The sequence below is a fragment of the Aethalodelphis obliquidens genome, unplaced genomic scaffold (genome assembly GCF_003676395.1).
Source record: "Aethalodelphis obliquidens isolate GAN/ISIS:26980383/991018 unplaced genomic scaffold, ASM367639v1 scaffold19, whole genome shotgun sequence".
NCBI classification, from domain to species: Eukaryota; Metazoa; Chordata; class Mammalia; order Artiodactyla; family Delphinidae; genus Aethalodelphis; species Aethalodelphis obliquidens.
The window spans coordinates 5,952,167-5,977,625 of NW_020837963.1; the positions used below are offsets into that span (position 1 = coordinate 5,952,167).

At 49.0% G+C, this 25,459-nt stretch overlaps 1 protein-coding gene across 1 annotated transcript; it reads left to right on the forward strand.

The window, feature by feature from the left end:
• The first annotated feature begins 629 nt into the window (after positions 1–629).
• LIPG (lipase G, endothelial type) lies at positions 630–24,438 on the forward strand. The gene is made up of 10 exons (XM_027118479.1): positions 630–1,911; positions 4,826–5,007; positions 6,672–6,851; positions 8,354–8,465; positions 14,306–14,527; positions 16,832–17,074; positions 17,749–17,869; positions 18,803–19,021; positions 21,681–21,785; positions 23,813–24,438. Exons 1-10 carry the CDS (start codon positions 1,800–1,802, stop codon positions 23,832–23,834), a joined length of 1,518 nt encoding a protein of 505 aa, XP_026974280.1. The 5' UTR covers positions 630–1,799; the 3' UTR covers positions 23,835–24,438.
• Positions 24,439–25,459: the final 1,021 nt, after the last annotated feature.

Here is a 25,459-nt window from a genome sequence, read left to right on the forward strand (position 1 = left end):
ATTGAGTTTTACACTGAAAAAATAAAGCCGGCCTGCCTCTTGTTAATGAATTATAGCACACAGGAGGGACAAAGCATGCTTTGCTGGGCAGCTGGAGTAACAAAAGTAACGAGGATAGGTTGGAACAGGACCTGCTCCTCCAGACTGGTTTCCCCACACAGATCTTCCAGGAGGGGCCCCCCGACACCAGGGAGGAACGGGCGCGGGACTGCTCGGGCCGTTTTCCTCCCCAGGCAGGAGCGGGACCGGTTCTGGCGACGGCGGGGTTACGCCCAGTCAAAGGTGTAGTCTGGGAGAGCCAGTTCTGGCTGGAAGGAGGCGGGATGACGGTGCTCGGCCCCGCCGAGGCGCTTTGTATCTCTCCCACCTCCTCGGCGTTCCTGAGGGCTGTTAAGGCGCAGCCGCTCCCTAGCTGTCCCGGCCGCTGCCGGCCTAGCGCCCCGGGCTCCCCGCCAAGGTCGGGGCGCTCGCCGTCCTCTGTCCCGGGGTCCCCCGGGCGGAGATGGAGCCGGCACCCGTGGGGGGAGCAGGGACACGCGCAATAAAGGGAAGGAGAGGAGGAAAAAATGGGGAGGGAGAGGAAGAAGCTGCCTAATTCCTCTCAATAAGTAGTTGCGCGCGTCAGCCGACTCTCGGCGCTGGTTACGCGCCCGAGATCCCCAAGCCTGGCTTACTGTTTCCTTTGGGGAGTGTCGCCTGGCATCCCTCTAGCCCTCCACCCGCAGGTGTGAGAGTGCCTACCACGCGGCAGGCGCCGCACTGAGCGCTGTACTATAGTAGGTTTTTAAATTTCCCACACATCCCTAAGCGACAGGAACTGTTACCGCCCGCGTACTGGGGACGAAGGAAAGGCCTTGGAGAAGTTGGGTGGCTTGCCGCGAGTTTTGCAGCTAGTGGCTGAGCGAGGACTCCGAGAGGGGTCTGAGCGATCCTGATGCCCAGGCCACAGCCCGCAGCCCCTCCGCTCTGCCGGGTTATTGTCTGATCACGCCGTCTGCACCTGTCGCGGGCCTCGCTAGGCAGGAGCGCAGGAGGAAAGGGAGAAAAGAAAGACCACAGGGTGACCAGGTGGCTTTCCTCCATCCGTACCCTTGGCCCGGGGCGAGGAGAGATCATTTCGGGCGCGGGGATGGCTTTGCGCCTTGGAGAGGACAACCTTCCTTCTGCAGCGATCGAAAGCGCGGCGGGAACAGGGCTTTGGGGCAAGGACCCTCCTGGGGCTGCAGGGGCGAGCGGAGAGTCTAGGGTCCGGGAGTGGACACTAGGAAAAAGTGGGGTGGCAAGAGCGCGGCTGCCCGCGAAGCTGACTGGGGAGGAGACAAGGCGGCGCGTGCAGAGTGTCCACGCGGTGGGTGTGCGGCGCTTTCATTCAAACTTTGGGGAGTCTTTGGTTCGGGCGTCAGAGAAGGTGTGACCAATCAGAGTCCGGGGACGGGAATAAATTATGCAAATCACCATCTGGCGATGGGTCAGATGACTCCAATAGTTTAAAAAACTACCTCGCCGGGGAGCTCGCGGTGTGACAGTGGCGAGCCCTGGCTTCCCGGGAGAACGGCACGGGTGAGGGCAGATCTGGTTCTGGTTGGAGCATCTTCGCACTCCCCTCACCACCCCGTGGCTCAGTTTAGCCAAGTTTTCATTTTCCACCTTCTCCACCTGCAGCTGTCTAAGGCCACCACTCTCTCTGGTCGAGAGAAGCCTTACCACCTCGGGTCTTACGGGCTCGGACTGCTGGAAACATCGAGAGGCGGCTCTTTTTTTTGTGTGGTCTTTCTAAAAGTCCCGTTTGGGGGAAGGGGATGTGGCCGGGAAGGATGAGAAACTCCGGTCTTCTGCTCTGCCTCTGGAGCGCTTACTGTTGCTTTGCCGCGGGAGGTCCCGCAACCCTTGGTCCAGAGGGTCGGCTGCAAGGTAACGTGTCCTTGTTCTTATTAACACCCCACAACTTCTTTTCTGTGCCAGTTCCCCTCTGTCTTGCGCACCCTTCTTCCTCGATCCTGCGACATTCTTCTTCCTTACCCCCTGCGCTGTCCATTGGGTCCTCCTAATCAGCCTTGGAGATCACTTGTTCCTCGGCGCTTCCGACGAGGACATCCCCGGCCAGGCGTCCAAGAGGCCGCAGGCTCGCCCGCGCTCGCTCTCGCCCCGCCCCCTTGTCGTTATACGGTTCTCCTCTCGGTGCTGTCCAGTCAGCAGAGTTGGCTGCCAGCAGCTGTTTAACCTTGTCCTCCTCTTTGAACCTGGGGTTTTCGAGGCAAGAAGGTTGTTAGAGCTCTATCACCTGGTGCCCTTCCTTTTAATCTCGGTGTAGGTGTCTTGAAAGTTAAGGTATCAGGGTAGCTGGCTCTGGTTTGAGTAGTGCTTGCCGGGAGTATTAGGTGAGTAATTTGTGCAGAGAAGCTGCTGGGCTTATTCCCCGGGTTGCCGGCCTCCTCTTCCCCAAGTCTTTCCAGCCCTTGCTCTTCCTCTTCTACCTCTCCGTCCTCCTCCTCCTTCCAGCTGCCAGCTTTTCTTCTGAGTTCTGCGTGGCAGTCTTTTCTACTGGAGGAACCTGCCCCGAGGGGCGAGGGTAGGGTCACCCAGCGGGAGCACCAAGTCAATCAGTTAAGCAGAGGAGAGCGGGGAACCTCTGAGCCACACACTATTATTTCATCTTCTACTATTCTGCTGAGCTTGGGTCAAATGACGCTGGTCCACGTTGCTTATGTGCGCGCAGGAGGTTAATTGGAATGAATGGAAAAAACTTGTTTTATTTAACATGTTCCCAGCTCTACTGCGGTTGAACCCGGGTGGGTTGCATCTCTAGGTCCTCCCCTGTAAAGGGCCAACATTCCTTCCAACTTCTATGTTCTGCGATTCTGAGTATTTGGGGGCCATCTCGTTCATTCGAAACAGTATTTATTTGCCAGGCATGCTTCTCGGAGTGAGGGATAGAGCAGTGAACAAAATGGGTGTAAACCCCTACCCCCATGGATCTTACATTTCAGCGGTGGGAAGACAGCTAGTCAACTAATTAAAATATATAAATAGTGCTCAGTGTTATGGAAAAAAATAAAGCAGAGGAGGAGAGTACAGAGGGCTGGTGGGAGAAGGTGGTGCAGTGTTAGCCTGGGACCAGGCTTCCATCCCTGAGAAGCTGACCCCTGAGCAAGGAGCTGAAGGAGGTAAGAGAATGAGTCTGAGGACATCCGGATGAAGGACGATCATGAAGTTCCAGAGGCTGAAGTGACTCAGGCTGGAAGTAGTAGAAATGAGCTAGAGAACTGTGGTGTCAGAGAGAGCCAGCTGCTAAGGTGAACCTTTTATGTCAGTTTGTGAGTTTATCCACAAGTCGGTGGCAGGAAGCCAGCAGACTCCCTTTCCTTTTCTCCTGGACTTCCCACCTGGTCTCTGTGAGTGGCTATCTGGGTGGAAATTGGGAGATATTGAATGAGTTATGTGCGTGGTTCAAATTTCTGTCAGTTGGGGCTTTTGTTCGTTACTTTAATGACAAAGTTCTGCTCATGCATATTTAGTCGCATTTTCTGGAACCTTACCCTTTTTACATCTGGTGCATAGCTGTCCTCCCCCTTGTCCGCTTCACCACCAACCTGTCCACCACTCTGGTCTCTCTTTCCATGACTCCATTTGTGTTTTAACTCTGGGATAAATGAAGCTCCTGGGATGGTCATTCGGTACCTTTTCACTTGATTTCTGGGTGACCGGACAGTTTGATTTTCTAATTTCCTAGCCTGTTATCAAGGGATGGTATCCTGGATGGTTGGAAGAATGCTAGATGAGGCTCATTTAGGACCTTCTGAAATAGTGTGGTGATGACAGTACCTAGTGTTAAAAGGCCATAGGGACCATCAGTGACATGGGCTGTGTTTTGTAGTAGGGCCATCTCCTAGACGGCACTGTGTGTGTGTGGTGGAGCTGAAAAGAGAGGTTTTGCTGCGCTTATGAGCTTCTCCATGGCTTCAATAACTTATTTAATTTATTCAACAAACTAGAAGACTGTCTGGCACATGTCTGGTACTGCAAGGAGCACTGAGGATGCATGAGGTCTTTGGAGCAAGTGTTGAAATCGAGATGAGAGCATTAGGGAAGCCCATTGCATAAGAGGTCAACAGCTCCTTACCTCCAATTCCAAAATCCAAAATCTTTGGAAATTGAAAAATTTGTTTGGTAACTTGTTTGGCAGCAAGAACTGGCCTTACCTGACCTGAACTCTTACTCATTTGGCAGCAAAAACTGACCTGAACCGATAAGAGGATATTTAGAATCTTTTTTTTTTTTTTTCCCCTCGAGTGTGAGTAGTTATGTGTTTCCCTGCAGAAATATTATTGGTGTATTTGATGAATGGGAATGTCCCAGACCCTGGGGGTGTTATATAATATATATATATATATATATATATATATATATATATATATATATATGCCATAATACCTTTCTAAAATCTGAGAATTTCTGAATTCTGAAACTCAACTTGTCCCAAGCATTTCAGGACAAGAATTAAGGACCCATACTCTGAAACTAGTAACTTGAGGGAAGGAAAGAGAACTTGTTTGGATGGGGAAGAAGAAAGAAAAGCAAGAGAGACTTATTTCAGATTCATAGTAATTGATCCTAGTGACTCATTAATACTCAAATACTGGTGAGATGTCCCTTTTATAACATCTTCGCAACTCTTCTGGGAGGTGAGGAGGAAACATTCAGCAGATGTAAAAACTGAAACCCAGTGGGGTTAAGTAATTTGCTCAAGAGTGAATTAGAACTAGACCCTAGATCTCTCACTACCCAGGCCTGCTAGTTATACCCTTGCTCTGTTATTTCTCCCCAGATGAGCTCAACAAATCCAGGGTTGTACCGGCTGCTGCCAACCCCCCTGTGAGATTTAACCTCCGCACCTCTGAGGACCCAGAGCATGAAGGATGCTACCTCTCCTTTGACCACAACCAGCCCTTAGAAGACTGTGGCTTCAACATGACAGCCAAAACCTTTTTCATCATTCATGGATGGACGGTGAGCCTCTGGGGGAGGGAGCTCTACAGCTTTCCGGGAGATTTGGTTTCCTTTGTTTTGGTCAATTAGAAAGAATACTGGTGCTTCCAGATTCCACTCTGTCTCCCCCTCTTTTCTTGTGGGCTGCTTGTATTTCAGACAGCTGTGAAGAATGTAATGGGCACTTTGCTAAGGGGGCAATCTGGACTCCAGCAGGGCGGTATTTAACACTGGCACACAGCAGGCTTTCAGAAAGTGGCTCTCCTGAGGGCAGCAGCCCAGCTCCACTGGCTCTTAAGGGGCCCTCTAATTATGCTTAATTACATTGGTCAACCACTGCGTCGCGGGGGCCATCCCTCCGTAAGAGCTGAGCTGAACGGAAGCAACTTGACTGGCTCAGAGAGTCTGTGAGGAGGCAGCTGGCCTGGCTGGCTGGCCCTGGTTGGCATGGTGCCCTCCTGTTTGCATAGAGATGGCTCCGTTTAAAGGCGCTGGAGTCTTTATATGACCTAGCTGAGCAATTCACATTGAAAAGCCCATGACGAACTTCAACAAAAAAGGGCTTTAACACTCAGCCTCAGAAGCTTTTGACCAGCGAGGGATTTATTCATTCATCTAATGGCAGTCTGTAGGAAAATGGCACTATTAAGTGAGCAGGTTTCTGCCTGGGCTAATTGGGAGGGGACATTCCTCCTCTTAATGATGAGAAATTCATATCCGTTACATGCTTTCTGGGTCTTTAGGTCTATCACCAACTGTTGGGGTCAGGCCTGGTGGGGGTGGGTGGTATGTAGGCACCTACCTACCTAATATAATTGGAGGGATGATGAAGGGCCTGCCATCCATCCTCACCCCACAGCCTACGATTAGAATTATGCATTTGAACCTTTATAAGGCCCCCTGTCAAAATGCAAGTACAAACTGCCTGCAACTTACAAACGGGTTGCATTCCAGAAAGTTCTTTTATAATCTGTTTGGAACTTGGAACAGCAGTTTCCCATAGAAGCAAGATTGTAAATGGCGTTAGTGTTCCCAGGCCAGGCACAGAAAATTTTGTTTATCTAGTAATGTACTTGTGGATGGGTTTATAGCTGGACCTAGTCACCATTTACACTTTGTTTCTGTGGGAAAGTGTGTTCTGAGTTCTAATTTGGGATTCCAGGGACAGATCTTCTCTACTCTGGGGTCAAGAAGGATGGCAGAGATGGCTTGTGGGAAGGGGTCATTTGTTAACTCTGCATTTGCCTAAGAGACAGAATCTCCCTGCATCTCTGAGAAAGAAACTAATTCTCCAGGGCAACCCTTCTCAGCTGCCTTTGAATGACGGACCAGGCCACTTACTGGCCTGACTGTGACAGGGACTTGGGTTAACCTCAGGCCAGCATCGCCACCAACTTATATCTCATAGGGGGCCTATCGGTCAGTGGGGCAGCAGCAGAGGACACCAGCTCTGACATCTTTGATGGGAAAAACTGGAGATGTCAAGCGCAATGGAAGACAATCACCCATGTACCAATCCTGCCTGTGGCTGGCCCGGCTCATGTGCAAGTGTTTGATGCCTGGGTAGTCAATGTGAAGGTTCCAGAAGTGGCTGGGGAGAAGGTCGTGGAACTGAATTCCATATTCATTAGGATTTCTGAAACCCAGAAGAAAAATTTTTAAAAAAAGCCCCGTTTTCTCTGCAGATGAGCGGCATGTTTGAAAGCTGGCTGTACAAACTCGTGTCAGCCCTGCAGACAAGAGAGAAAGGAGCCAACGTCGTGGTGGTGGACTGGCTCCCGCTGGCTCACCAGCTTTACACAGACGCAGTCAACAATACAAGGGAGGTGGGACACAGCATCGCCAGGATGCTCAACTGGCTGCAGGTAACGGGACCAAAGGGAGTCATCTCCTTTTATGAGCAGGACCCTGAACCCTTTTAAGAAATATAGGTCAGGGGCTTCCCTGGTGGCACAGTAGTTAAGAATCTGCCTGCCAATTCAGGGGACACAGGTTTGAGCTCTGGTCCGGGAAGATCCCACATGCCATGGAGCAATTAAGCCCGTGGGCCACAGCTACTGAAGCCCATGCACCTATAGCCCATGCTCTACCACAAGAGAAGCCACTGCGATGAGAAGCCCGCACACTGCAACGAAGAGTAGACCCCTCTCGCCGCAACTAGAGAAAGCCCGCACGCGGCAACAAAGACCCAACGAAGCCAAAAATAAATAAATTTATTAAAAAAATTCTAAGACTGTAAAAAAAAATACAGGTCAGACAGGTCAGTTTCAGTGAACTTCAGGAGTCTGAGAATATCTTTGAGCTTCCAATTTTTTACGGAATTAAGTATTGCTTGAAACATTTGGAAGCTGGGACTTTTAGAAAGCTTTCTAATTATTGACACATTTCTGGATTTTTCCTTTTACTTTACTTGAGGGAAGAAAATTTGCCTTTTGGTTCATTAATTGCTGATGCTCTCAGAAGCCAGCTTGTAATCTTAAATACCTACTGAAGTCTGCTCTGGCCTCTTAAGGGTGGCTGGGCTGAGGGTACGGAGGGTTGGTTCAAACCAATGTAGCTTAGTGCCTTGCATAAAATGTGGAAAACAGATCTTGAGGTCTTAAATTTACTTTTTATAGGTTAATGATTTACCTGAGCTCAGTGGACTTAATGGGATGCAGGGGTACACTGGCTGGTACACTGGCTAAGTGACCCTATTATTTGAGTAATTACAGCCTGAGCTTCCTTTTAGAAGCCGATGGAATCTGAATAATTTTGGCAGAATTCTGGTCAGGAGTCTTGAACAGTCCTTAGTCCTCTACCTGGGTTGTTTTTTTTTTTTTTGCGGTACGCGGTGCCTCTCACTGTTGTGGCCTCTCCCGTTGCGGAGCACAGGCTCCGGACGCGCAGGCTCAGCGGCCATGGCTCACGGGCCCAGCCGCTCCGCGGCATGTGGGATCTTCCCAGACCGGGGCACGAACCCGTGTCCCCTGCATCGGCAGGCGGACTCTCAACCACTGCGCCACCAGGAAAGCCCTACCTGGGTTGTTTTGTCGAGCTCGATTCCTGAGCCATGGGGTCAAATCACCACCTCCTCACCCCCACTGCTGAGTGCCCTGTGAGGGTCTGATGCTTCAACTCTGGGGTCCCAGGCAGGTTTGGGATGAGGAGGTCTGCAGCTCGTGGGCATAAGAGGGTGGGCAGGGGTCACCCTGCTGCAGGCTGTGGCTGGCACTTAGTTTCCAGTGAGCCCGGTGGCTTTGAGCTCCACACTGCCACCCCCTCCCCCCTCCCGCGTCTCCCCAATGTGATTGACTTGTTGAATTGTTGGTGGCCTTGGGGCTCAGGACCACACTCTTCACTCACACACCTCTGTGACTTCCTGCAGGGGAAGGAGGATTTTTCTCTCGGGGATGTTCACTTGATCGGCTACAGCCTTGGGGCTCACGTGGCCGGGTATGCCGGCAACTTCGTGAAAGGCACGGTGGGCAGAATCACGGGTAAGTGTTGCTCCCTTCACTCATGGCTGATCCTGGAGCTCCTTCAGCTGCTCTGCCCACCAGGCTTTCCTGAACCAGAGTGCTCCCTAAGAGGCAGCAGGAGAGAGCCGTAGAGGGTTAGCCTTGGAAGAAACCTGGAGAACATCTAATCCAGGGCTTTTCAAATGTCCAAAAGTCTCAGAGCCCTTTTTCAAATTGAACATGTGCAGGTCCCCAATGTATGAAACAGATAGAAGGTGTGTTCTGGTCAAAGCTGGGTATTTGCAAGTAGTGTTAACCTTGTTATTTGAGCCTCCACCTTTTTTGGAGGAATTTCCGGGTCCCAGAGCACCAGGGAGCACAGTTTGAAAACCAGGTCTAGTGCAACAGGTGAGGAAACACCCAGGGGCAAAGAGCTAAGACTCAGGGGCAGACCTGGGGTGGAGCCCAGGCCTGCAAGCCTCTGGTGCTCACTTCTAGTCTCTGCCCATGGTAATGCCAGGACCTCAAGGGAAAGGAATGAGAGATGGGCTGTGGTTTGAATTCTGCCTCTGGTTTCTATTTCATCCACTAACAGCCTCTTTCCCATGTTTAGTTGGCATATTTATTAGTGATAATTACCTGTTTAGAATGAGTGGTTAAATGTTGTCGTTAAAGAGACCTTTCTATCTGATATTGGTACCCAGGTAGTCGATAGAAATTTGAATTTTCCACGTTAGTGAGCTTTTTTTTTTTTTTTTTAAGTGAAAGCGAGTTTATTTGGAGAGATAAACATTCCATAGGCAGAATTGGTGAGCTTTTTCTTTAAAATTTTATTGAAGTGTAGTTGATTTACAATGTTTTGTTAATTTCTGCTATACAGCAAAGTGATTCAGTTATACATGTATATATTCTTTTCATATTCTTTTCCATTGTGGTTTATCACGGGATATTGAGTACAGTTCACTGTGCTATACAGTAGGACCTTGTTGTTTATCCATCCTATATATAACAGTTTGCAATTGCTAATCCCAAATTCCCAATCCTTCCCTCGCCCCCTTCCCCTTGGCAAATAATTGGTGACCTTTTGATATGAGAGTTTGATTTAAATCATTGAATGATAGTGAAAAGTGGAAAGGATTCTCTTCCCCATTTGGGGACCCTCTCAAAAAACATACTTTCCTCTAGGAGAAAATTAATGGCAATTTTTTTTTTAAGATTATATATTTATTTTAAAATTAATTAATTTTTCGCCGCCTTGGGTCTTCGTTGCTGCACGTGGGCTTTCTCTAGTTGCGGCGAGTGGGGGCTACTCTTCGTTGCGGTGCATGGGCTTCTCATTGCAGTGGCTTCTCTTGTTGCGGAGCATGGGCTCTAGGTGCGCGGGCTTCAGTAGTTGCAGCATGTGAGCTCAGTAGTTGTGGTGCGTGGGCTTGGTTGCTCTGCGGCACGTGGAATCTCCCCGGACCAGGGCTGAAACCTGAGTTCCCTGCATTGACAGGTGGATTCTTAACCACTGTGCCACCAGGGAAGTCCTTAATGGCAAATTTGTTGCCCTGAATTTTTATCCCCCTGCTAGCATTCTTTTATTTGTTTTCCCTCCCAGCTTCTCCCTCACCTCCAACATGCTAAGGGCCTAACTGGCCACCCAGAAGGAAAGAGTTAATCGTTTCCTTCCTGGCAATGTTTTCGTTTGAAAACAGGGTTCAGGTAGAAGGGAGTCCTTAGCTAAAGAATGATTTAGTAGAGGTAGAGTTTCTGGTTTCAACAACAAGCCAGTGGGGCAGATTTAAAAATATATACATTTGTGAGGTTTAGTAGCCCTGCTTAAATCATTGTCCCTGGGCTTAAGCCTAATGAGCACACACACACACACTCCTTTAGATCCAACTGTTTGATTCAGCGTAGCTTGAGAGCTTTACTTTTGGTTATCAAGATGCGGGGCCTGACCTGTCTAACGGGTAATGTGGCCACACATGACTGCTCATTAACCCATCGCTGGAGCAAAGCCGTTGGGCCTCAAGCCCCTCAGGGTTCTATTGGCTGAGCACCTCCTCCTAGCCCCCAGCAAGAGGCAAGATGTTGCAGAGCTCGGCCAGCTGTGCTCAAACTGCAGCACACACAAGGCCCCTGCCGGAGCACCAGGGCCAGTGTCCTTGGCAACAAAGACAAGCTGCAGATCCTCCCTCTTCCTCTTTCTAAGTCTGAAATGAGATGGGGCTAGTAGGAGAGTTCCAGTTCTTTCCCCCTGCCTGTCTGGGTGGGAGCAGCTGAGATGCGGGCTTTGCTGGCAGAATGCTAATCAGTGCTCTGGGCTGTCTGCGTAGAGCACTGGGACCGGCATGTCCTGAGCACAGCCCCTTTTCTGCGGCCTCTCTGTGGAGCAGGGGACCGGGGTGAACATAACAGGAAGGAATGGCCTCCGTCCAGTTGCCAGGCAGCACCTCAGAGGGTATCTGGCTGACCTGACGTATGCTGCTGTGCATGTCTGATGGGAGAGGCCTGTGCCCTCTCCTCTCCCCTCAGACTTCCCATGGGTCTGGGAACCAGGTGGTCCTGACTGGTAAGAGCACCAGAAACTGCAGCTCGTGTGGGGCAGAGGCCAGTGACGCCGCTGTACCGAGGCCAGCAGGGGTCCTTAGCCTGGACCTGCAGGAGGTACCTGAACCCCAGTCTTGCTTGGACCAGAGAGCTCTGGACTGAGGTTTGCTAAAGTTTTATCCTCTTAGGCTTCGGAGGGAGTTCTGTGACATATTAGGGAAGAGGTCATATATTTCTAATTGAACTTGTGTTTTGTTAGTTATAAATAAATAAGCAAGCAGATCTGTTCATTCATTCAAGAGATGTGAACTAAGTGTCCACCCTGCAGGCTGTGGGCTAGATGCTACCTAATGTCAAGCACTCAATGTGTGACAGGTATTTTATGCCATATGTAAGCCACATAGCGTCCAGGCAAAAGGGTCCTTGGGCTTCATTTTACAGATGGGGAAAATAGGACTCAGTATGTACTTTAATGATATCTCACACCCTGAGTAGCAGAGCTGGGATTCAAACCCAGGCAGGCCATCAGATTCGAGTCTGCACCTCACCACTGCACAATGCTGCCGCTCTCCTGCTGGGAGAGATGCAGTAGCTGTTACAGCGCAGCAGCCTCTGCCCTGCCAGGCCAGAAGGTGGAGGTTTTCCTGTGTGTATACATGTGCACGACAGGGTGTGTGTGCGTGTGCATGCATGTGTATATTTCATTTGCTGGACAGAACACTTTGCGGGGAGTCTGACTGAATGGAAGAAGAGGTGGTTCTCCATCATCTCTTGTTTTTGGAGGGGATGCGTTCACCCTCCTATTCCTAGTTAAGAAGTAAATTGTGAAACTTTTCCCCAGAGTCGGTGGGCCCTAGCTACGTGTCAGGCGGGGTCAGTCCGGGGAGGTGAAAGCTCTGCCTGCCAGCCGGCCTTTCCAGAAGCCCCGTCAGCCGCCTGCATTCCTCCAGCCCAGCTTGGTTTCCATGGCACTGACTGTCTGGTGGAGACTTTTGTTCACCGATACAAGAGCCCCTCTCTTATTGGCTGCAAAGCAGAATGTTCCTCTTCTTTCTTTTTTTTTTTTCTCCAGAGGACATGGTGAGAGGCAGGGAGAGGCCACCTGTGTCAGTACTGCGTCCGTTCAGTCCCTAAAAAGAGTCATCGAGGGCTATTCCGGGAGGCCACTGTTTTCGTACCATCTTTCTTTTGGGTCCTGGGCTAGAGATGAGCCCCCAGGCAGCCTGGGCTCCCTTTCTGCCTCTGTCATTCATACATTTTTCTCAACTTCAGAGTGTTAATCATTACCAGTTCTCATGAGTAGTGAGTTCCACAGGTTTACTGTCTGCTCTGGACAACAGTTCTACCTTTTGTTTATCCTAAAATGACCCCCCTCAAGCCTCACGATGTGCTCCCTTGTTCCACTGCACTGGGGTCTGGGAAACACTGTTCTATTACTCATCTGCTGCTTTCACAGCTCTGTTCTTGGTCATACCTCCTCCCTACCTTGGTGTTTCTAGATCCAGGTTTCTCAACCTCAGCAACTATTCATATTTGGGGCCAGATAATGCTCGTGTGGGAGCTGACCTGTGCATTGCAGGATGCTTATCAGAATCCCTGGCCTCTACTCCCTGGATGCTAGCAGCTTCTTTTCTCCCTCTTCGCCAATTGTGACAACCAAAAATGCCTCAGAGGTTGCCAAGTGTCCCCTTGGGAGCAAAATCCCTCCTAGTTGAGAACCACTGTTCTAGACTAAACAAACCCCCTTCCTCTGCTGCACATAATCTTTTCTTAACTTTCTCCAGGTCCTCTCTCTGTGCCTGTAGGGCTCTAGGTTGGGATGAATCCAGCTCCCATAATTACTTAAGCTTGGTAATAGTAGCCAGTATTACCCTGACAAGCCCTTACTCCTTAATATCGCACAAGAACTGTATGAATCAAGACATTCAGATTTCATTTTCGAAATGCTACTGAAGCATGGAGAAGTTTTTCCAAAATCTGGTCCACAGACCACTTATTTTTAGGATCAGCTGGGGAATAAACCTCTATTTCTGGGCTCTACACCGGACCTACCAATCAGAATCTCTTGGGGGTCAGGGAATCTGCATTTTATGCTTTGCAAATTCTATTTTGAAAGGTTTTACACTCATGTGGTTCCCAAACTATTTTACAAGATGGTGAAAGTGTCTCTGTTGCTGCCACTGTCTTTGCAGTTGCCTACCCTGCCTTCTCCCCTGACACACATACACACAGGTGACCTGGGGCTTGTGCGTGCTCCCAGAGTTTTTCGTAGCTACACGGTGGAATCCAAATTTGTAAGAAGCTCCCCAGAGATATTTGTGCTGTTTCAAATGTGAGAACCAGTGCTCTCTGCAGTGCTGTTTGTTTGATACAGAAAGTTTGCAGACAAAAGGTTTTCTCCTTGCGGCTGCAAAAGAGAGGAATTCTGGAGGCTTGAGACACGGCTGCTCAGTGTGCCTGGTGTGCCCCCCTCTTGCCATTCCACTCCTGGGCCTGATTCATAACTAAAGGAAGCGGAAGTGTAAGTCCAAATACAAATAGCTCAGTTTGGGGAGACTGAGTCTTCCCTCTTGAAGATGTAGGTAGCTTCGTTATTCTGTCAAAATTCTGCTAAAATTAAGACTGTGGAAGGCTCCCAGTGGCAGAATAAATGGAGTGAATGGCTTAGTTTCAGCCAGCCCAAGTTCTTTCTAGAACTGCTTCAGTTCTTCTTTTTTTTCTTTTTAATTAATTAATTTAATGTATTTATCTTTGGCTGCATTGGGTCTTCGTTGCTGCGTGCAGGCATTCTCTAGTTTTGTGAGCGGGGGCTACTCTTCGTTGTGGTGCACAGGCTTCTCATTGCGGTGGCTTCTCTTGTTTCGGAGCACGGGCTCTAGGCATGCAGGCTTCGGTAGCTGTGGCACACGGGCTCAGTAGTTGTGGCACACAGGCTCTAGAGCACAGGCTCAGTAGTTGTGGCTCACGGGCTTTGTTGCTCCGTGGCATTTGGGATCTTCTCAGCCCAGGGATCAAACCTGTGTTCCTTGCACTCGCAGGCGGATTCTTAACCACTGTGCCACCAGGGAAGCCTCTAGAACTGCTTCAGTTCTGACAGTGCACGGTTCCTCAGATCCACGTGTCACTTGAACCCCGTGGCCAATTTACTGAGTCAGCTGAGTTGTCAGGACAGGTGAAGGCTTCAGAAGAAAGCATACGTTCCTCTGCAACAGGCACCACACCCTTTAGGATTCCCAGGGTGGGGATGTCTTCATTTTACACTTGCCGGCTTAGCTACCCACCAGGACTCACTGCCTTAGCGCACCTGACACAGCTGGTCTCGGCTCCCCCTTCTGCTGTAGGTTTGGATCCTGCTGGGCCCATGTTTGAAGGGGTTGACATCCACAGGAGGCTGTCCCCTGACGACGCAGACTTCGTGGATGTCCTGCACACCTACACGCGCTCCTTTGGCTTGAGCATTGGGATTCAGATGCCTGTGGGTCACATTGACATCTACCCCAATGGAGGTGACTTCCAGCCGGGCTGTGGACTCAACGATGTCTTGGGGTCAATTGCATATGGAAGTGAGTTCCTTATTATTATTATTTATTTTGCGGTACGCGGGCCTCTCACCGCTGTGGCCTCTCCCGTTGCGGAGCACAGGCTCCGGATGCGCAGGCTCAGCGGCCATGGCTCACGGGCCCAGCCGCTCTGCGGCATGTGGGATCTTCCCGGACCGGGGCACGAACCCGTGTCTCCTCCTTCCCATGGTCTCTGCTCTGCTTTCTTGTGCTTTGAGGTCACAGTTATTATTGATTAATTTCTTTTTATAACAAAAGGAATACATATTTGTTGGGAAAATAATCAAGCATTATAAAATTGCCTAAAGCAAGAAGTGAAAATACCCCCTCATTTCCCACACCTACTCCTACTTTCACTCTCCAGAGGTAGCCAATATGAACATGTTGTGTGTATCCTTCCACTCTTATCGCTTTGCAAATTTATTTGTGTGTGTGTGTGTGATATTTTTCAAAATCACATTGTTCTGCAACTTTGCTTTTTCAGTCCTAATATATATTACGGACATTCTTAGACATCAGAGTACATATATCTACTTACCTTATTCTTTTAAAAGGCTGTATAATATTCTTTAGCATGGATGTACTATCATTTAATTTTTGGTAACATTTTAAAGAAATAAACTCAAGATTCTTCCTCCATTCACTTATAATCTGTCTTGCTGGATGCTAAGCCTATTCCCAGCAGTCTTGGGCTGAAGTGAGTTTGCTGCTGAAACTGAGGTGCTTGGTTTCTCATTTGCTCACCGCCTTGCATCCTGGCAGCATTTCTAAGTCTTGGCCCCAGTTGGCTCTCTCCACTGTGATGCTCTGCTCTTGGGATGTCCACTCTGTCACTCAGTCTTAAGTTGCTCTCTCCCAAGGTGATAACATCCAAGGAGCCCCTGCGGGGCTTGGGGGTTCATGCAAGGGGAGTTCAGCCCTGCAGGGGGGATCAGATGATGGCATTTCTTAAGGCTGGTGATAATTAATGAGGAAGGGGAAGGGGAGCTTTGCCAAATTTTTCTTAAGGTCCAAGGATTTACTGAAACTATTGGCTTTAGCCTCTGGTTACAAGAAATAATGATTATTGCGGGTCACAAAAATCCAAATTATACTCCTAGCTTTGCAACCAACTGACTCTGTGACCCTGAGCAAATGACTTCATCTCTAAGGGCATTTGGACCCATAATCTACAGCTGAAAGTATTGGACTAGAATGAGGTTGGCAAACATTTTCTTTCCTTTTTCCTTTTAAGTTTTTTTTTTATAAACTTATTTATTTTGTTTATTTATTTTTGGCTGCTTTGGATCTTCGTTGCTGCTCTTGTGAGCTTTCTCTAGTTGCAGCACACAGGCTCGGTAGTTGTGGCGCACTGGCTCTAGAGCGCAGGCTCAGTAGTTATGGCGCATGGGCTCTGTTGCTCCGTGACATGTGGGATCTTCCTGGACCAGGGATCAAACCTGTGTCCCATCCATTTGCAGGTGGATTCTCAACCACTGCACCACCACGGAAGCCTGGCAAACATTTTCTTAAAGAGTCAGCTAGTAAATATTTCCGGCTTTGCAAACCATACTGTCTCTGTTTCAACAACTCTACTCTGCTACCGTAGCATGGAGGCAGCCAGAGACAATAGATAAATGAATGCATGTGGCTATGTTCCAATAAAACTTTAGTAAAATGGGGCCAGCCTGCAAGGTGCAGTTTGCTGAGCCCCGGACTAGATGATGTTTAGCATCTGATCCATTTCCAGCATTTTGTGACCGCATGACTCTATCAGGACTTAGTGACTCTTACTGCACAGCTGGTCTCCATCACCCTGTTTAGTGCCTGTGCTATGCATTCTCTTGCTCTTTATTACTTCATGTGTATCAGTGCTGTCTTCCCACCTGGAGGGCAAGCAGTCCGGTGGCAGGACTGGCTTTCAGTTCTAAAGACAGTATATCACTGGGCATGCATTAAGAATGACACAAACGGGCTTCCCTGGTGGCGCAGTGGTTGAGAGTCCGCCTGCCGATGCAGGGGACACGGGTTCGTGCCCCGGTCCGGGAAGATCCCTCATGCCGCGGAGCGGCTGGACCTGTGAGCCACGGCCGCTGAGCCTACGTGTCCGAAGCCTGTGCTCCGCAACGGGAGAGGCCACAACAGTGAGAGGCCCGCATACTGCAAAAAAAAAAAAAAGAAAAGAAATAAAAGAATGACACAAACAAGCATACTAACAGTGACATGAAAAGCAGTTATTTCTGATGAAGTGTACAGTACTTACTGATGGAGTGGGCGGATCACCGAGAAGCAGCTCAGCCTGATGGTCTCCGTCTCTCTCTCCCCCAGCAATTGCAGAGGTGGTGAGATGCGAGCATGAGCGGGCAGTACACCTCTTTGTCGACTCTCTGGTGAATCAGGACAAGCCGAGCTTCGCATTCCAGTGCACGGACTCCAACCGCTTCAAAAAGGGGATCTGCCTCAGTTGCCGGAAGAACCGTTGTAATAGCATTGGCTACAATGCCAAGAAAATGAGGAACAAGAGGAATAGCAAAATGTACCTAAAAACCCGGGCAGGCATGCCTTTCAGAGGTAACCTTCATCCAAACCTGCATTGCCCTGGGGAAGGACCTTTTTCCTCCTTCTAAATACCACATTGTAGACGGGCACATTCCTGCAGTTAAATCAAATAACTGCAAATCACATTAAATTGTGTATGCCTAGGAAAGTAGATCTTTAAAAATAAATGATGGGGACTCCTTTTGTGATGTGAAGCACCACTCTATGATCACAATATCGCTATCTTAAGTTTCTATCTTGCATTTAGCTTTTCAAAGCTGTTTCGTATTTGTTTTCTCATTTGATCATCAGAATAATCTGTGATAGGACTAACAGTGGATCCAAATGATATCTCGCATTTTTATAGCATGTTATAAAACCGTAAGGTTTTGTGGGTATTGTGGGTGGAATTTGAGGCTCAAGAAGTTAATACCTTGGTCCTTAATTCAAGGTCACACATCTAGAAAGTACCTAGGTCAGCATCCCCCAAAGGTCCCCCAAACCCAAAGTTCAGGCTCCTTCTTCTATACTGCAGTGACCTTTTACGCCATTGGACAGAATGAGATCAAAGGGAGGCTAGAGGCTGGGCTGGACCCAAAGGATGAGAATCCCTAAAAACTCACTGTGCTGGGTGACTCAGTTTGGGTCAGGGTGCCCTAAGATGACAAGCAAGGCTCACAAATGTCTCTGTTCTGCTGTCTCTGCAGTTTACCATTATCAGATGAAAATCCATGTCTTCAGCTACAAGAACATGGGAGAAATTGAGCCCACCTTTCATGTCACCATTTATGGCACCAATGCAGACTCCCAGAATCTGCCTTTGGAAATGTAAGTCACGGGTTTCCTTTGCTGAGTTCAGGACAGAGAACGAATTGGTTTGAAAAGGAGAGAGAGCGCAGGAGCTCTCTGTGTGCCAGGTGAACGACTGCAGGGGAGCTCGTCTGCGTGCCAGGGAGGAGCTGTGTGGTTCCTCTCCTGCTTCACACTCTCCACCTAGCCCTTGACTCACAACGTTTCTGGAAGGGCAGCTCCTGGGATGAATCAGCAGTGTGAGAATCTGCTGGATCAGCTGGGCAGAAACTGCTGTTTCATTTCAGAGAACGCCTGATTCCTGAGGCTTTAGGAAATTTGGAACTTGATAAACATCGTCCCTGGCATGTTTCTAATTATTTGTGGGAGGGGCACACAGTGATCTGTATACGTTGAGCACTTGTAAGGTGCAAAGCGCCACGCTGAGTAATGCTGGGCTTGCAAAGTAACGTCATCAGAATACTCACTCTCAGGGCTGGGGTTCTAGCAGGAGGAACAGGCTTGTACGCACACACTCATGCACACACATGGGGTGAGACAAGCTCCCCCAAGTGCCACGTGAGAGGGACAGGCAGGAGGGGCTGAGAGTTCCGAGGGAGATGGATGCCTGTGGGCTGAGAGGAGGAGGTGCTGTCGAGTGGGGATGTGACTTCTTTGCGCTTTCTCATTTCTGTTCTTTCCTGGTCTTGTCCCCCCAGGAAGTAGCATGGATGGGGAGATGCTCAGGAATGGTTTGGGGTGCGGTGGGCAACATTATCTCTCTGCCCGTGTGGAGCACATCTGAGTTTTCATCCCGGTCCTGCTGGTGGGACGTGGAGAACGTAGGGGGGACCTCTTGTGCATTTCTCTCCCATCCGAGTGGGGCAGGTGCTGCCACTGCGTCAACCCCCACGGTGCTGCAGTTTTCCAGGTGGCGGGGGGACTGAGACCAGCTTCCCTCTCCCCTTGCAGAGTGGAGCAGATCGAGCTGAATGCCACCAACACCTTCCTGGTCTACACCGAGGAGGACTTGGGAGACCTCCTGAAGATCAGACTCACCTGGGAGAGGACTTCTCAGTCCTGGTACAACCTGTGGAAAGAGCTTCGCAGCTACCTGTCTCAGCCCCGCAGGTCCGAGCAAGAGCTGAATATCAGACGCATCCGCGTCAAGTCCGGGGAAACCCAGAGGAAGTAAGTGCCTCACGACCCTTTCCCTGTTCTGGGTCCGTGGTCAGCGGAAGGCGTGCGTCTCTGCAGCGTCCTTTCCTTTGCTAAGCGTACAGCTTCCATCTTTCCGTATCCAGAGTACATGGGCAAAACTGCAAACCCTTTGCGAGGAGAACTGAATTCCAGACCAAGGCCTCTGTCCACTGTTGTGCAGCTTGTACCCTGATCGCAGGCCCTGGGCTGAGAGGGGTGGGCAAGCGGGGGCTGGAATCCAGCCCTTGTTCCATTGGCCAAGCCCTGTGCTGGCCCGGAGGAAGAGGGCTTCTCCTGGACAGGGCTCTTTAGGAGTGCTGCCTTGTTAATTTGTTTGCTCTGGGGTCCGTGCAACCAAAAGCCTTTGCTTGCTCCTGTCCAGAGCAAACCAGACTATCCAGTTTAGGGAGCCTGCATGGATGAGGTCTGTGGGAGTCCTGGCTTCCCTTGCATCCAATTTTCAGAGCATTATACCGCTCTTTGGGAGGCTCTGACTCAAGGACATGCGTGGGGCGCTAACGTCAAGTAACAGATTCCTCTGTGCCACGCCGGCTGGCAGTTTCCCCACATCTGTTAACCAAGCCTAACACAAAAAATCCACCCCTAAATCAGCCGCTAAAACGCGGCTTGACTCTCGGAGCAGCCAGGAAGACCTTTGTCAAGAGAGGAGGGTTTCCTTGGCCAAATCCTTCAGCAGACCTCCGGGAGGTCACTGCCAGCCTTGGGATGGTGGGAGGAAGCCTCCACCTTCTTTCTATCTCTTCTGGCATTTTCTCCATTACAGTTCTTCATGCATCCCGTTTCCATCCACCACCTATGGTGCAGCTTGGCCATGCAGGGGGTGGAGGCTTAAGTTGCTTGTCTGAGTGATTCTGATCGGAAGACCTGTGCACTGGTGTGTATGTGGCAGGGGTGGGTGCCAGCTGAGGGGAGCTGTTAGTATGAAGGCTGTGATCTAGATAATTGCGTGTCTTTTTCCTTCTCTCAGTGCTTATAAGTGCAGCCTGTACCAGAAAGATGTGTGGTAGCAGAAAGATGATCATTTTTATAAAATATTTCAAATTTAATAAACCACTGAGACTTAATAAATGTAAACCATTTTCATATTGGTTTCAGATATAAGATTTTAAACAGTAAAACATTACAGATAAAGCTGAAACCCCTTTGTGCCCCTCCCCCGTCCGACTCCTCCCCTTTCAAACCAAATGTACCCATCTTCCAACATTAACTAATGTCAGTGTGTTTTCCTCTTCATGATTTTTATACTTTCCCTACTTCTGTTTTATCCATAAACAACCTACAGAAATGTTTTGGTTGCTTCTGAAGTTTACGTGAGTGGACACATTCCTTTAAAAGTTGCTTTTCTCCATTTAACATAGTTTATGAGATTTATCCAATGCATACAGATCTGGTCTATTCACATTCAACTCCTGTATGTAAACTGCCATTGCACAAACAATAGTTTCACCATTGTTCTGCTGAATATTTAAGTTGTTGCTACTTTTTTTCAGTTACAAATAGTGCTGCGATGAACATCCTGGGACATTTTCCTTGTGTACGTGTGTGAGAGCTTCTTTGGGGCATGCTGAATCACTGGGTTATAGTATATGTATTCTCCAACTGGACGGGATATTATTAAATCCCTCTCCAAAGTGGTTGGACCAATGTTTAATCTTATCCACGGAGTAAGAGCTTCCTTTTCCCCTCCTCCTCACCTACCTTTGGTGGACATTTTTGCTATTCTGTTGAGTGTGAATTGGTCCCCAACTGTTGTTTTCATTTGTATTTCCTGATTGTGAGTGTTGTGGGTGTTTATGGGCTGTTTGGGCTTCCTGGTGAAGGTTCTGAAAGGTGTTGGGAATGTGGCTTTTGTCCTGCTGGTAAGCATCACGGTCAGGTGTACCACATGTCTATTGGTCATGAGGTCATGCTGTCCACACACCACTGAAGCTGCGGCAGCCCACATGGTTGGGCTGTAAGTTACAGTTGAAACGATTATTAGATCACGGATTCTTCCTGTGATCTTGGTTGTCTACTTCTTGAATCTTTGATATTAGCCCACAGCTGAGTTCCAGTTACACTTGTCAATGGGTATTTCTGGACACCATGCTGGAGGGACCTGGAGTTCCTCCGTTCAAGGAGTTTATAGTCCACCATGGATGCAAGAATCCACAAGCTCTTCAAGGCAAGATATAATGTGTTAAAATGAGCTAAAGCTTTCATTATTAACTCCGTGCCATAAGAAGTAATGACAATAACAAAAGCAACATTTATATAAGGATGTGCCTATTTATGAAATTGGAAGGTCAATTGAGGGTTAGATTAATAAGGTCTCGGGCAATCAGGGAGGCTTCAGAGAGGATATGCCTTGGTACAGGCTTTTGGATAGACAGAAGGAAGAAGGTGGAAGGGGTGTGATTAAAGTCTGCATGAGCTGAATCATGGGAGACATCAAAGTGAGACGCTTTCAGTGTGCTTGTAGCAGCAGTGGAGAGTTCTGAAGGGTCTTGAGTCAGGGGTCACATGATAAAAGCTTCTCTTTTCTCCTTATTCCATCTGCCTCATGTCCAGAGAGCACCATATGGCTGGTGCAAGCCATGTACCTTCCCCTAGAGTTTTGGCTACATCAGTGGTTTCTTTTTCCTCCTAGATTGACTTTTTGTGCAGAAGATCTTGAGAACACCCGCATATCCCCTGGCCAAGAGCTCTGGTTTCACAAGTGTCGAGATGGCTGGAGAATGAAAAATGAAACCAGGTAAGGAGGACATTCTCAGAGGTTCATGCAATGCATGTTGATGGGTCCCCTAGTGTAGGCTGGACATGTGTCTGACACTTGGGACACATAAGTCAACAAAAACAGATAAAAGTCCCTTGCTTTATGAAGATGACCTTCTGCTGGAAGGAGTAGGATGTTGGATGGTGTGAAAGTCCCTTTGCCTCTTGCTCTGCTTCATCCTGTAGGTGTCACGGCCATGGTCCTGCTGGAATGAGGTCTTTCAGTGACTAAGTCCCAAGCTTGGTACCCATGTCCTCATCTTAGATGGAGCTTCTCTGTAGTGACTGGGGCTGTGGGAAGTTCCAGGGCTCCCAGCTTCTTTCTGGGCACCAGGTTGGAGTGGGGAGTTGCGTGGGAGGTAAGGGAGAAGCATAAGGCATAGCCCCCCTTTAAGGTTTTCTGGAACCCAGGTTGGTGTGAGTGGATATTAGTGGGCAATTCTCCCCCTTTTTGAGAAGCAGGAATGCTCATGTGCTTGCTTCAGCGTCCTCCTTGCTCCATGCAAGTCTCATGATCTCAGAATTGAGGAAGGATGATCTCGTGGTATAAGGCAGTGGGTGCACCCAAAAGGGGGCTCCGTCACACACCCTCTGAGTCTAAATGCCTGCTGAGGAGCAGGGAGATGGCCCCCACCAGCCCCTACCCCTGGGTCCATCAGAGGTACTAGATAATAACGCTGCTGCCTTACACCGAGCACGGAGTGTGTGCGCACCTTGTGTCAGTGCCTTCCATACATCATCTCATTTACTTCGATCATCAAGCTCATGATGCTGGTGTCATAACCCTGTGAACAGCTGGGGAACCTGAGACTCAGGGAGGTTTGGTCACTCTTTCCAGGTCCCCCCCTTGGTGATGGCAGAGTAAGGATTTGAAGCAGGTTGGTTTACTCTAAAGCCTGTGCTCTTTCTCACGCATGGAGGTTCCACTTGCTCAGATAAGTCACCTCTCCTCAATCTGAGTATCAATTATCAAGCAGCCACGCCCGTGCTGGGATCCACTGTGATTAACTGTCTGCCTGCCTGGAGGGCCGGGCTACACCCTGGCTGCTCTGTCTCCTGTTCAGGAGCATCGACGTGACCACAAGCTCGGCGATCACAGGACTTGTGGGATTCTGAAAACTGCCCATCTAATTAAGTGACTCGGTCTAGTCTGGATATGATTTTCTGCTATAGTAATAATTTTAATTCTTTATGTTTGTATTCAAATTTATACCTTTCCAAGTGCTTCCACATGTACTAACTTCATTGATCCTCAGAACAGCCATGTAAATTGGACACACCCAGGAAGGATTGCTATTCTTATTCTTATATACTTCTTTTCCGCTCCAGAACTTCATAATAGTTGAGAACGTTATACTTCGCCTCAGAATACCTCTTTGAAAAAACAGGTCCTTTCCTTTGCCTTCAAAGGAACAGAAAACAATAGGAGCCCGAGTAATAAATTAACACCAGGAAGTGGTGAATCCCTGGACATATATTACACCGTCAGTACTCTCTCTCCTGCCATGGAGACCGTTCACCTGTTCACAGAGAAGGAGACGGAGGTTCCAAGAGGCTCAGTAGTACATCACTGTAGCTGAGACTAGAATCAAGATGTCTTGACTTTGCCTTGCCCCCTTCCCGCCACACTGCCGGCTCTCTTGTGTTTCTAGATCAAAGCAAAGGAGCACTTTATAGTTCTCCCCGAAGTTGTGTTTGTGTGTGTGTGTGCTTGTGTGCACACGTGCGTGCTGTGGGTGAGTATTCTGCTAAATACGCAGATGTCAACACTGAGGTGTATGGAACTAGGAACCCGGAGCAGGCTCCGGTGTGGTGTTTCTCAAAGTGAATCTGTGGCTTGTTGGGGGAGGGGGAGGAGGGAGCATTCAGGACTTTCTCCATTTATTCTGAAAGGGAAGCAAATAAAAGAGGCTGATAGGTATGGAAGAAAGCTTGGTCTTGTGGTAAACAGAGTTGCATGTTTGCAAAGCCAGCTAATGAACACCACTCCCACGTGGTTCCTTTCAGCCCAACCCCGGAGCATCCTTGAAGGTCCCCGCAAGGCCCCCCACTCCCTGATTTCCAAGCACATGGAGGAACGTTACTGCTGAGGACCCACCTGATGGAAAGACCCTTCTTGGCCTTGACCCTGGAGCAATGGGAGGAGCCCACTTGCTGGGCCCAGCACCGTGCCTCCCATTGATGGCTGGGACTTTTCTCCAGAGGAGACCACATCCTGCTGTTCTTGCTGTTCCCGCTGCTGCTCTACGATAGCTCTAACTCCAGATCTGTGTGCAAATGGCCGATGCCCTGGCCTCTATGCGTACCAGGCTGGCTTCTCAGGACTGGATGAGCCGGTGCTTCACCCAACAAGGAACACAGGCTCCGAGTGACTCTGCGTGGAAGGCTGTCAGCTGCCTGACCTGACTTGAGTCATAGTGAGGGGTCTTGCTGCTGGGAGCTGACTCGTGTCAGGATGGCAGACCTGGGACCTTGTTCACCGGGGGAGGGAGAGTAGATCTGGGGAGGTGTGGCGGCCCTCGCTCTTGGGGCTCGATGGGTAACTGGTGACGTGGACTGGTTACATTTTATTCGGTCCTGCTCCCCAGCTCCTTCTCCAAAGCACACATCACTGGCTTTCTTCTTTTTCCATTGCTCTTTTTTTTTTTTTAAGAAGATGTTGGGGGTAGGAGTTTATTAATTTTTATTTATTTATTTTGGCTGTGTTGGTCTTCGTTTCTGTGCGAGGGCTTTCTCTAGTTGTGGCAAGCGGGGGCCACTCTTCATCACGGTACGCAGGCCTCTCACTATCGCGGCCTCTCTTGTTGCAGAGCACAGACTCCAGACGTGCAGGCTTAGTAGTCATGGCTCATGGGCCTAGTTGCTCTGCGGCATGTGGGATCCTCCCAGACCAGGGCTCGAACCCGTGTCCCCTGCATTAGCAGGCAGATTCTCAACCACTGCACCACCAGGGAAGCCCCTCCATTGCTCATTTTTTGATTGGACAAATGTTTATTAAGCACTGAAACTTAATTAGCACATGGCAGTAGACACCTTAGTAAATCTTTGCAGACCATCTTCTCATTTGAAACCTAATGGGGTTGGGATGTCTAGGCTCTCTTCCCGTTTAGATGATCCATGGATATGCACGTGATGAAAGGCATGAGGGGCACTGGGAGGGCTACAGGATGTGAGAGTTGTGGACCCTGAGGCTTTAAGTGATTTCTACCTATTTCTTCTTAGTTAAAGTGCATTTCCCTTAAGAGTGACATCTTTGATCACCAGCAGAGTGGCAAGCGGAGTGTTATACATGTTAGGGACAGAATGGTGCCAGTTGCTGAATATGATTGGCAAAATCTCTTCTGTGTAGGAAGCTGGAGGCTATTACATATGTTACACATGTCTGTTCATACAGAAACCAGCACCTGTCACACACAGCTGGTACCAAGATTGAATTAATGCCATGCTTTTTCCTTCTTGAAATATCTTGTTCCAATACAAGTGCCCTTTCTGTGCTGAACTTCTTCAAAAAGCCCTTAATTCTAGATCTTGGTTTGAATTAATATACATGATATCTGAGGAACCCTTTTATAATTTTCAAAAGATTTGAACATGCATCACTTAATTAGAGACTCACAACAGGAGGTGAGCAGGGCAGTTACTATTATCTCTATT

Excerpts from the sequence above, each read along its gene's own strand:
- LIPG (XM_027118479.1), top strand. The coding sequence starts at position 1,800 with ATGTGGCCGGGAAGGATGAGAAACTCCGGTCTTCTGCTCTGCCTCTGG. Across the intron at positions 17,075-17,748 it reads GGCAGGCATGCCTTTCAGAG|TTTACCATTATCAGATGAAA; the intron begins GTAACCTTCATC and ends CTGTCTCTGCAG. Across the intron at positions 21,786-23,812 it reads AGAATGAAAAATGAAACCAG|CCCAACCCCGGAGCATCCTT; the intron begins GTAAGGAGGACA and ends GGTTCCTTTCAG.